At 52.8% G+C, this 12,345-nt stretch overlaps 4 protein-coding genes across 4 annotated transcripts; 2 read left to right on the top strand and 2 right to left on the bottom strand.

The window, feature by feature from the left end:
- Positions 1–513: 513 nt before the first annotated feature.
- LOC120960231 (uncharacterized) lies at positions 514–9,644 on the top strand. The gene is made up of 6 exons (XM_049610773.1): positions 514–657; positions 729–877; positions 954–2,770; positions 4,450–4,505; positions 4,586–6,646; positions 7,197–9,644. The coding sequence occupies exons 1-6, from the start codon at positions 639–641 to the stop codon at positions 9,308–9,310; spliced, it is 6,216 nt and encodes a 2,071-aa protein (XP_049466730.1). The 5' UTR covers positions 514–638; the 3' UTR covers positions 9,311–9,644.
- Positions 2,784–4,372, bottom strand: LOC120955607 (immunoglobulin-binding protein 1). The gene is made up of 3 exons (XM_040376639.2): positions 4,119–4,372; positions 3,810–4,018; positions 2,784–3,745 (listed from the first exon to the last, which is right to left on the bottom strand). Exons 1-3 carry the CDS (start codon positions 4,242–4,244, stop codon positions 2,986–2,988), a joined length of 1,095 nt encoding a protein of 364 aa, XP_040232573.2. The 5' UTR covers positions 4,245–4,372; the 3' UTR covers positions 2,784–2,985.
- On the top strand, positions 4,463–6,689 carry LOC120955606 (zinc finger protein 57-like). Its single transcript, XM_040376638.2, has 2 exons — positions 4,463–4,505; positions 4,586–6,689. Exons 1-2 carry the CDS (start codon positions 4,466–4,468, stop codon positions 6,649–6,651), a joined length of 2,106 nt encoding a protein of 701 aa, XP_040232572.2. The 5' UTR covers positions 4,463–4,465; the 3' UTR covers positions 6,652–6,689.
- Positions 9,645–9,807: 163 nt separating the features above from the next.
- Positions 9,808–10,537, bottom strand: LOC120955608 (guanine nucleotide exchange factor MSS4 homolog). Its single transcript, XM_040376641.2, has 2 exons — positions 10,201–10,537; positions 9,808–10,131 (listed from the first exon to the last, which is right to left on the bottom strand). Exons 1-2 carry the CDS (start codon positions 10,336–10,338, stop codon positions 9,883–9,885), a joined length of 387 nt encoding a protein of 128 aa, XP_040232575.1. The 5' UTR covers positions 10,339–10,537; the 3' UTR covers positions 9,808–9,882.
- Between the last annotated feature and the right edge of the window lie 1,808 nt (positions 10,538–12,345).

Raw genomic sequence — 12,345 nt, forward strand, 5'->3', positions numbered from 1 at the left:
AAATTTTATTCATATTTTTATGTTTTTTTGCCGATTTTTTACCAGTGAATAACGTGGAGCTCTGTTTATCCGGCTGTCCGCTTATGCGTGCTATTGAGAAATAACAGTTCAATGCAAATCTGACATTTCGTGCTGAGGAGGATATTAAAAAAAAATTTCAGAGCAAAATGTCATAGCAAAAAACCGCTATAATGCATGGCACATTTCAAATATTTGTATTAAGGAGGGAAGTTAATAAAAACTGACAAAGTTTTTATTAAAACAAAATATACATTTTAAAGATCCAGGAATTTTTGACTCATTTTCCATGTTATTCGAGTATCCGGGTGAGGTCCAGTCCCGATGAGCCCGGATGAACGGCGCTCCACAGTAATTAAATCCTCAAATAGCCTATTTTACTGTAGCTTCGAAAACTGAAATAATACTTTACACAGACCACCGCCTAAGCATCACCATACGAACAGGGTACGTACATTTCCAAAGAAAAAATGAGGCGCATTCTATCGTAACCTTGATAAAGCTGCTGCATCAACCCGCGCGGCCGTCTGTCAGTGATGTAATGGCGCAGGAAAGTCAAAAAGCGTACAAGTGACGCCTGGCATCAAAATAAAATTAGCCATCAGCAATCGATTCTCAACATGTCTGCGGAATGTTCTGGTGAGTGTTGCCTGCTGGCGCGAGGTAAGATCATTTGATGAGTGCATTTTACCGTTTATCGCCATCCGCAGACGCGTCCACCGACCCGAGGCTGCTGCAGTATCGGGACCTGTTTTGTCGAATATGCCTCCAGTACAGCAAAGGGGCGCTGATCCCGATTGGGGCGGAGATAAAGAAAACCACCCTGCTGGACATGTTTATACAGCTCACCACATTTGAGGTAGGTCGTAAGCGGTACCAATCTTAGTATTCTGTTAGCTGCAAATGCACTCCATCGCCTTTCTGTGGCTTTTCAGCTGGATCACAATGACGCGTTTCCAAGGTTCATGTGCGAGCAGTGCGTCAGCAAGCTGACGCTGGCGTACAGCATCCGGGAGGAGTTCATCTCGCAGACCGATCTGCTGCTGAAGCTGGTGGTGCAGAAGCAAATCATTAAGTACTACGAGCAATTTCCGCTGGAACCAAAGGTTCAGGCACCGCCCAAGGTAATACAGCCGAGCGTCCATGCACCGTTCCGAGAGCTAAAGCCCACCCGGGTGGCGAAGCCAACCGGCGGAGTGCCGGTCGTGAAACCGCAGCAGATGTTAATTCAGGAAAGCATCAAAGATGAAACGGTAGAGGAATTGGATGTAGATGAGGAGGTAATTCAGGAGGAAATCCTTAACGACACCACCATCACCAACGCCGTGCCGCTGGATGAGTCCAGTCTCGCGGTTGATTTCAAAGACGACTGGGATTCGTCCAGCACGGCCACCTCGCTCGATGAGGATGACTGGAGCTACACGCTCAACCCGATCACGCCCCAGAAGCTGGAGGAGCTGAATGCGGCCCGGCCCGTGCGGATGAAGAACCCGAGCGGCTCGCGCAAGCGCCCGAAACCGGCGGAGGAGAAACAGGACAAGAAGGAGCGGAAAAACCAATACTCCACCACCACCTGCTACATCTGTGATACGCACCACGAGTCGATCGCGCAGCGGGACGACCACTTCCGCAACCACATCCACATGCTGCCGTACGAGTGCACGGAGTGTTTGGCCGATCCGCCCCCGGAGGACGCCGATTCGCCGCGGAAGGACCAGCCAGCGGCGGAACATCCCACCCACATCGTGCTGCGCAGCGTCATCCAGCTGAACAGCCACATGATGATGCACGGTTTTCCGCACAAGTGTGAGCACTGCTACCGGCGCTTCACGACCGTGTATCTGCTGAATCACCACCTGTGGAACTACCACCAGCACTCGAAGGAGGGGCTGACGTGCGAGTGGTGCGGCAAGCGGTACTACTCCCGGCGCCCGTTCCAGGAGCACGTGCGGCGCCACAAGCACTCCGTCACGGAGCGGTTCAAGTGCACGACGTGCGGGCGTGCGTTCGGCTCGAACGCGCTGCTGCGCCGCCACGAGATGGTGCACACGGGCGAGCGCAGCCACAAGTGCACCTACTGTCCGCGCCTGTTCAGCCGCCGGTGCAATCTGCTCGACCATCTGCGGCTGCACACGGGCGAACGGTGCCACAAGTGCAGCGAGTGTCCGCAATCGTTCAACACGAAATCGTCGCTCGAGAAGCACCAGCGCAACTATCACAGCGATCTGGCGGTGGTGCCGCCGCGGGGCGACCGCAACATCTACACGCTCCAGTCGGACGGGTCGCGGCTGTACCGGTGCAAGCACGAGGGCTGCACGTTCACCAGCACCTCGAGCACGACGATGACGCAGCACCGGTTGCGCCACAACAAGCCGTGCGTTTGCGAGGAGTGCGGCCAGCGCTTCGTCTCGCCCAAGTACGTGCGCAAGCACATGAACCTGATGCATTCCGGCAAGCCGCGCAAACCGCAGGGCAAGGGCAGCGCCGGCGGTGGTACGAAGAAGGTGAAGGAGGAAATTTCCGACGCGAGCAGCGCCACCATCCTGCCCGCGGACAACACGACGGAGCTGATCAGTGCGGACGAATCGCTGCTGGAAACGAAGCTGGAGGAGGAGGAGGAGATACAGCCGGACGATGAGGCGTGGGTCAAGATGAAGGACGGCATAATACGCACCGAGTGGAACGCGGGTGACCTCAACGTGGTGCGCGAGTACGTCGTCGAGTTTGTGGAGGATTCGAAGGAGATTGAAATATAATAATACGTGCGTTGTGTAAGCTTAACAATTTATCCAAAATCACGAAATACATTCATATTGCCGCAGCGCATTCCGCGAACGCACTTCTCTATTTTTTTTTAATGAAGCTACCGCAACATGCCGAGTGAGTTGTTGTGATCGTGTGGTAAAAGAGAAAAGGAAAAATACAAACTAATTTCGAACGAACCGCACAGTAGGCGTCAAAGCCCCCTTAGCTACGGTTGTACCGGTTGCCCTCGCCACGGCGATGCTCATCCTTAAACTCGTCCTTTGCCCGCTGCCGGGCCAGGTACTCCTCGTCGTCCCGCTCGATCAGCTGCTCCTGCTGCTCGTCCTCGCGATCCTGCTCGGCCGCATTATCCATGTGCACCCGGTTCATGAGCGAGTTTTTGTTCACCTCCTTCATCCGTTCCGGGTCGGGGAAGATGCCCTCCGCTACCCGCTGCTCGTAAAACTCGGCCACCGTCATGGTGGGCAGGCTGGGGTAGCCCCGCCCGTACACGGCCTTCTGTACCGCGTCCCGCGTAATGATGATCGGCTTTAGCGGTTGCACCGGCGGTCGCTTGTTGGTGCCGCCGCCAAACGCACCGTGGCTTGCTTCCTCCAGCTCGTCCTCGCCCCGCAGTTTGGCGGCCGCCCGGTACTGCAGCATCTGTTTTTCGCGCGCCACACTTTCCAGCTCCTCCTGCGCCTCCAGGACGGCCGATTTCAGCAGGGAGAGGAAAAACTCGCGCTTCATCTCGTCGTCGATTTTTGCCTCCGGCTGCTCGACCACGTACCGCAGCTGCTTGACCTTTTCGTCCAGCTCCTTCTTCTCCTGGAATTTGCGGATCTTTTCGTTGCGCTGTGCGCCCATTCGCTGCAGCTCGCGTATCTTGTCGCTCTGCCCACCGGGCACAATCGCTAGCTCGCCCGTGTCCCGGTCGGGCGTTTCGTACAGCTTGTAGTTTTCACAGCGCGCTAGGAAATCCCTACAAAAAAGGAAGCGAAATTAGAATTGTTTACCTTTTAACGATGTTCACGCATCAAACTCACTTAAAGTAAACCTCGGCCACCTCCACCACCTCCTCGCGGTTCGTGTTGCATAGCCGGAGCGTCATTTTGCCGAGGAAAAAGGGCAGCAGAAAGTAGCGCAGGTTTTCCGTTGGCACCTCCTCGTACGATTCGTTCGTGCTGAACATCCCGACCAGGCTGACGAGACGGGTAGCATCCTCGAAATGGCCGATCGTTTTCTTTACCGCTACCTGCGGCAGTGGAACAGTTTTCATAAACGTACAGGGTCAGAGACAAAAAATGGGGGAAAACGTGAACAAATGCGTTAAAGCCACAAATCATTAAACTCACCTGAAATTCGGGTGCATTCGAAGGCAGTGCCGCATTTTCATCCAAGCGGTTCATGGCGCTGTACCCTTCGTCGAAAATTTCGTTCAGCTTGCGGTCAAGCGGTATTTCGTTCGTCGCCTCCGACATTTCGCTCGATCGCACACTGGTTTTCTTTGCAAGCTAGAAACTATTTCGCACGTCGTTTGCTAATTTTACCAATTTAACTACGGAGGGCGAACGTAATGAGCTGCGGATTGTGTTTTGCTAGCTGCTACCAAAACGTTCCCAGGGTTGTTACGTGCGTTCGGGTGCTCTGACCTTGTTCTCTACACACCTTGCACACCTTTGACAGCTGCACTGTTTCGGCAATGTTTGTTTACAAAACAATGGAGCAGCTGCAGGGCGAAGGTAATTAGGGAAATTAGCGCGCATTTATTACATAGTTTATCATTCTTTATTGTTTTATTATACTTTTCTCACATTTTAAGATGCTGCTACCACGTCCTGTCCAATGGAGTCGTACTCGACCGCACCGCAAACGGCAGTCCTGCAACGCTTCTGCCGACTGTGCATGCGAGAGTTCCCCTTTCTGCTGCCGTTCAATGCTACGCTCAAAGAAATCGCGCTAGCCGACATGCTGGAACGACTGCTGGGTTCGTTCAAGCTAAAGCAAACGCCCAATCTGCCGAACGGCGTCTGCTCGCACTGTGTCGCGAAGCTGGACTACGCGTACCACGTACAGAAGGAGCTTGTGCGGAACGAGCAGCGCTTGCGGCATTTTCAGCAGGAGGGAAATTTGTTGCAGAAATTGTTTGAATATCAAGCTAACATTATAGTGACCAAAGAGGATGGGGGCGGTGATAGAATGGTGGCGGGGTATGGCAGTGGACTGCTGCCGGAGACGATCCAGCTCGATCCGAAGCAGGACGTACCGGATATGGCCGATGCGGAGCAGCGCGCGGCAGCGGCGTACAAAACGCTGGTACCGCCGGGCGGCTGGGCTGTAATGGAGTGCGATTGTCCGGAGAAATCGATGGCCGCATCCACCCGGCGAGCTCCGCGGACCATGAAACCCGCTCGTCCGCAGCAGCGAACTTTGCGCAATCGCCACGTGCTCCGGCAAGCAATTGATGCAGAAAATCCAACCGCTTTAAATGCAACCGCTATTGATCCCTGTAAATGCTACATATGTAATACCGTGCTGGAGTCGGAAGAAGACTGTCGGGCTCATTTGGCCGTGCATGTGGACATGTTGCCGCATGTTTGCCCCGAGTGTCGCACGCCGAATGCGACGGAGGAGGATGACGACGCGCCGAGTACCCCAATCACCTCGCTGGCAATGTTACAGCGCCACTACCGCATGCACTCCTACCCACTGAAATGTCCGCACTGTCCGCAACGGTTCCGGAAGCACACGTCCGTCTACACGCATGTGCGCTATCGGCACGAAATGTTCGACAATCCGGAGGGTTTCACGTGTGACGTGTGCGGCGTAACGATGCAGTACCGTCCCTCCTTCATGTACCACATGCGCATCCACTACCACGAACAGATGGGCACGTTCCGGTGCCAGTACTGTGATCGTGTGTTTGGAACACGGGCCCGCCTAGAGCGTCACGAACGGGCACACACGGGCGAGCGGCCGTTCGCTTGCCATCTGTGCCCGAAAACGTTTGTGCACGCGGGCCAGCTGGCAACGCACATCGCGCGGCACAATAACGAGCGCGGCCACCGGTGCTCGCAGTGCGGCAAAGCGTTCTACAGCAAAGCGATGCTGCGGCAGCACCTGGAAACGCACGAAACGCACGAAACGCGCAAAGCGAGCAACGCGGCGAAAGTGCGCCAACGGCCCTGCGCGTATGCGGGCTGTACGCACGTGGCGCGCACGTATCAGGCGTACTACATGCACCGGCTGCGGCACGAGATGGCGCACCGGTGTGAGGAGTGTGGCCGCCGGTTTGCGCGAGCGTGCGAGCTGAGACGGCACCGGCGCATCTATCACTCCTCGGAACATCCGTTCCGGTGTGAGCCGTGCGGCAAAACGTTCCTTAGCTCGCAGAGCTACCGCGAGCACATGGACTCGCACGCCAATGTGCGCCGGTTCGAGTGCGAAGTGTGCGACAAAAAGTTTGTGCGCCGGCGCAACCTGGTCAACCATCGGATGTCGCACACGAACCAGCGGCCGTACCGGTGCGAGTATTGTGACAGTGCCACGTTCAAGTATAAGAGCGACTTGAACCGGCACCGGAAGGACAAGCATGGCCAGGCGGAGCACGGCGAGCAGACGTCGGCGTTGGCACAAGAAGACGAAGATGAAGCGGACGGGGAAAAGATTGTGCTGATGAATGCGGACGATCCCATCATGGATGTGATACTGGAGGAAAGTGCGCCGCAGGGCATACTGATCAACGAGAACATTGAGCTGGACGGGACATACGGGGAGGAAATTGAGACGGTCGAAGAGTCGATCGTCGTTGAGCAGCCGATCGTTAGCATCGGTATCGATGAGGTGACCAAGGAGGAGTACATAATAGAGTACATAAACCATGGTTAATGTGTGGAAGAGAGCAATTAAATAAAACAACCAAAAATCTGTAAACATGGAAGAAACATCGTTTCAAACGGCCGTTGGCTGTGTTTCAACTTGAATCCGAAAGCAATAACTCTCGCTGGCAGCACTGCCGCTGGGTGACGTTTGAGCTGTCAAAGTGCGACGCGACTCGCGTCGACGTCAAGATTGCTACAAGCTGCATCTTTTTCCTCGGAAGCCAGATCAAATTTATTTTGAATCGAGTTTTCATCCAGCTCTGCACCGTTTTCCCAGCCCTAAGTGACTGTTCCTTTCGCTAGGCAACGAATCTGCCTCTTCCACAGGCCGTCATGAGCAAAACCGCAGCGACAAAACCGGGCGTAACGTCGCCCGCGGAAGGTAAGCCAACAACAACAACAGGGCGGCCCCGATGCTTGATGCCAAAGATACATCGATGCTACCCTCAGCCAAGATATTAAAACCGCGGGCAGCGCGTAATTCTAACCACCTTAGCCCAATTCACCTTTGTAATTCACGTGCGGCATTTACCTTTTTCTCCCTCACCGCAGTCACATCCGACGCGTTTTGTCGAATATGTTTGCTGAAGCGGCCCCACCTGAAGTCGCTGATGGAGCGGGTCGATGGCGTGATGATACCGGAAATGCTGTACAAAGTGTGCGGCCGCCAGATCGAGGTGCAGGAGGGCTACCCGCGCAGCATCTGCCAACGGTGTCTGTGCCAGTTGGACTGTGCGTTTAAATTTTTGAACGAGTTCCACCAGCAGGACGAACGTTTGCGCAGCTTCTACTGGAGCGGTTCCGTGGTGAAACGGCTGCAGGAATACCAGAAGGAAGGGAGTGAAACGGTAGAAAAACGGTTTGCCGAACTGGTCACCCGTAATGCGAAAATGCTGAGCCCGCCAACTAAGCACATGTGCCACCGGGAGACGAACACCAGCCAGCGCCCCAAACTGGTCGATGCTAGTACGCTGACAGACAAGGAGGCGGTGGTGGATCTAGCGCTGGTCAAAACGGAGGACGGAAGCGTAGTGTCCGACGATTTGGTGGTGGAGGACGAGGAAGGAGTGTATCTCGAGTATGCGGACGATTTCGATGCATCCATCAAGGACGAGCAGCTGGTGTCGATGAAAATCGATGTGCTGCAATCGGGCGACGAGGCGGAATCGGACGCCGAACCCAAGGAGCGCAGGAAGCGAGCGCCACATACGGCCACCAAAAGCACCCCGTCGTCGCGTTGGTCGACTCGGACAAGCCAACCTTTGCCGAAGAAGCAGCAGGAAGACAGCGATACGGATGATCCGGCTACGGAGGAAGATTTCAAGGAGCTGTTCGAGGAAAGCGAACCAGACACTATGTTAGAGATGGACGAGGATGAGGAAGACGATGATTTTGATGAAGAGGATGAGGAGGAGGATGAAGAGGAAGATGACGAGACTGAGGAGGCGAAGCACATGGTGGAGGAGCAGACGCCGCCGTTGCAGCTCGATCCGCTGCGCTGCTACATCTGCGACCGAAACGAGGAATCGAAAACGATGCTGGAGCAACATCTCGATATGCACAGCCTGATGCTGCCGTACGAATGTAGAATTTGCCAGGTGGAGGGTGGACCCGCCCGCACGCTCAAAACCATCTCCTCCCTGCAGAACCACTTCCGCTCGCACCACTACCCGTTCGGGTGCGGCACTTGCGGCAAGCGGTTCCTGCGCAAAGCGCACTTGATGACGCACATGGACAGCCACAACGAGGAGCACCTGGAGTGTGGCGAGTGCGGGCGACAGTTTACGCACCGCAAAACGTGGCAGAACCACCTGAAGCGCCACGTGGCCGTGCGGACTGGCGCGTTCAAGTGCGGCACCTGCGGCCGGGCGTTCGGCAACCGGGCCCGGTTGGATCGGCACGTGCGCTCGCACACCGGCGAGCGGCCGTTCGGGTGCAAGTACTGCGACAAGCGGTTCTACGACCGCCACCAGCAGCAGCGCCACACCGAGCGGCACTTCCGCGACCAGGAGTGCAGCTGCGAGATTTGTGGCGAAACGTTCCCGGGCGCCAAGAAGCGCGACCAGCACAAGGTCGAGCAGCATCTGAGCGGCCCGGAGCTGGAGGCGTTTTTGGCGCGCAAATCCAGACAGCGGTCGTACAAGAAGCCGGCCGTACTGAAGGATAAGAAGTGCCCGTTCGCGGGGTGCGATTACGTCGCCAACACGTACGGCGCGATGTACGTGCACAAGCGCACCAAGCATCAGCCGGTGCACAAGTGCGAGCTGTGCAACAAATCGTACGCCTTCCTCAACCAGCTGCGGGTGCACATGGCGCTGCACACGGGCGAGAAACCGTACCAGTGTGAGATTTGCGGGCGCAGCTTCCGCCGCGGGTTCAGCTACAAGGAGCACATGGAGATGCACAACCCGGAGGCGAGCTACAACTGTCCGACGTGCAACAAAAGCTTCAAGCGGCCCCGGTACCTGCAGGCGCACGTGCTGACCCACACCGCGGTGCGCAAGTTTTCGTGCGAAATCTGTGGCAGCTGCTACAAGACGAACGGGGAGCTGAAGAAGCACACCAAGAACAAGCACGGGCTGGACATTGTGGAGGAGGAGGTGCGCGAGATAGTCATCGATGCGGAGGATACGGATATATCGTCGTTCGTTGTGGAGTACGTTTGAACGCGCTCGTGAGTGAAGCTATACATTAGGTCCTTGTGCGCTCTTTTATTTGGAATGGAAAATCCAAAATAATCCCAAAAAATGCTTATACTAGTTACTTTTGTACGCGAGGTACATATTATGCTTGTATTCAGTCGGTTTTTGACTTTGCCGGCCAGATTATAGGCATACTAAACGGAGGTAGTTCCGGATGCGAACCAAATCGCGTCCGATCTTCACAAACACATAACCATGTACGAATGCTATATAAATAGGTGACATATACGTATGTCTTTGAAATGATTTAGAATAGGACTCGATACAAATGAATAAAAAATATATTAAAATAAACGTATGAATATACGTATAAATATGGTTAGAACACTTTTTGCCTATTAAAGGAAAATCTTCGACAGGCTGACTTTTGAAATCGAGCTACACTTCTACTGTAACCCAAAAATTCAATACTAACAAGAGAATGTTTTCAATTTTTAACACCAGAAACTTACCACGTCGAGTGCTTTTCACCTTTATTTTATTTTTAACGGCAAATCATGTAGCAAATGCCATATTGAGTGAATCGAATTCGCCCCTCACTCATGCTTGACGCGTGCCAGTGCGATGTAGGACTTTTTCGTCTCCAAATCGTGATACCCTATCGGACCGACCTCACAATCGGCACAGGTAAGATACTTCCGATTGTCCACCGTGTTGCTGAAGCCAATGTTCTCGAACGTGTACATATCCTTCACCATCCAGAAATCTTTCAACGTTTCCGTGGTGAATTCTTCCGCCTCCTGCTCCACCGGTTGACGCTTTTGCTTGGCCAACGGTAGCACGAACTGTGAACACGGCAAAGACGCGTGGTTAGCGGGGGTGGTAAATGAGGGCCACGTAGCCCAACTCCCTACCTCTGTCGTGTCGTAATCACTGTTTGTCGATTTTAAAATCAACGATCCGCAGCGATCGCACTTTACGTTCGTTTTGTTCTTTCCATCCTCGTTGACTAGGGCCGAAAAGTCAGCCGGTGCGGTATCTTCGCTGGCCATTGTAAGGTGCAGGTGAGCAGGGGAAAAACTACTAGTGGAAAGTATTACTTCGCATAATCCAGGGTTAGTGTGTTAATATAGTTCACTTTGCAGTTCGCTTTGCACGAGAAAATGGGAATGAAACGTGCGAATATTGCTTGTGAAACTAAAATAGGATGTAAACAGAGTGTTGTTTTGTTTTTATTCGCTTTTTTCTCGCTGTCAAAATTAAAACTCATCAACTATCGCAAAATGTTCTTTGGGTAAAATAAACTGTCTGTGGTTTTTCGAGGGGTACGAATGACGGGCGTCATTTGCACAACAAATTCTAAACACATTTGCCCAACAGCAGTGACCAATACAGGCGGTCCCCAAGATACACGGTTATTGGGGACCGAAAACGGCCGCAAAATACCGCGTATCTCGAATTTCCGCGTAAGTCGAATCTCGTGATTTCCAGCCAAAATATCACTAATTTTCGTGCAATTTTGCAAGTAGGGGGTGGTTTTAGCCATCAAATTAATTATTTGATATGTTTCTAATGAATTGAACAGTTTTAAACCTTTTCAAATGGTATTTTACATTCGATCAATACGGAAATTATTTTGTATTTCACAATGGATGTGACAAATCAGTACAATTTGCTCAAAGAACTGTCAAATTTTGAAAACCGCGTATCTCCGAATCCGCGTATAAGAGGTACCGTGTATCTCGGGGACCGCCTGTATATAACAGCAGTTAAACAAATCGATCGTCAAATTTTAGAACGTCTATCAATTCAATTGTAGTTGATGGTTTGAAACAAGGTTTTGAGGTATTTTTTTTTTACAAAAAGCTACGGTGTTTTTTAAGACTGAACCTGCATTCCATGGGTCACAAATCCACTAAACGACCACTAAACGGGTTCTAAACGGCTCAAGCTCAAGTGGCTCAAGGAATCTTAAAAGAATTCGTTTAGCAGACGGTGAACTGCTGATGCTGTCTAAAAAGATCACAAAAAGCTGGTGGCGCCATCTGTTGGTGGGATTACCACACAGTGGAGCTTTCTTCGCTTTGAGAGCTGATTGCGTATATCGCGGAATACCAGTACAATTTGTTCTAAAAACTTTACAATTTAGAAAACCGCTTATCTTCGAATCCTTGCCGAAGATGTGCCAGTGTATTCGCCGGCGAAGCGTCATGGCATAACGATTTTTTGTCTATTTGAAATCGTTAGCAGCGCTGTCATCGGCGTACACCTGGTGTAAATGCACCCTACGCTACCGTTCAGCCTCGGCCAAATACACGCACACACACACTCCGCCCCAGCTGACATCACCGCCACTGACAGCTGAACGGCCAGCACTGACAGACCGCAGGCTAGATTTTCCCTGCCCCGTACAAAAAAAGATAACATGCAATGCAATGCTCCTCTGGTGTGCGCGATGTCCCCCTGAAGTTCCCGAAAAGTGAGTTAAAAATACTTGTTTTCCAGCGGTAGTGCGTGCGCTTTCCCGTGTACCAGGAGAACGCGAAGAAACGGCCGACTGTGCGTGGTGGAAAGCAAAAACATCCAGCCCGCCCGTGTGGTAATGGTGGTGGCGATCCAGCACCAGCAGTTGGCCCAGCTAGTTTGCTTCACCGAGAGAGCATTTCGCGGCGCGTCCCCTGCAAACGGAGCGATAACTGCTGCACGCAGCTTCCCGTGCCAGCTCCCAGGGTCCATGTTTTGTTATGATATGTCGTGTAGGAACACATAAGCAGCAGCAGCAGCAAGGGCAAGGAACGCTGACCGAGTATTGGCGTAGTTTTGTGAGGTAGCGATCGTGGTATATTGTCCCATTCGTCATCAGCGTTCGGTGTGCGTGTGTGTGCGCGCGTGTGCCCATGAATTACGTGAGTGGTTCTGTCGGTGTCCTCGACTACTACGTTCGAAGCATGGCAACTGACGGCTAACAGTGACGAGGTGTGTGAGAAAGTTACCAAATCGTTCTATCGGTTTTAGTTATTTAGCCGGAGGAGTGTTTTGTATTGCCAGTAATTAAAAGG

This window comes from Anopheles coluzzii, chromosome 3, assembly GCF_943734685.1.
Source record: "Anopheles coluzzii chromosome 3, AcolN3, whole genome shotgun sequence".
Classification (NCBI taxonomy): Eukaryota; Metazoa; Arthropoda; class Insecta; order Diptera; family Culicidae; genus Anopheles; species Anopheles coluzzii.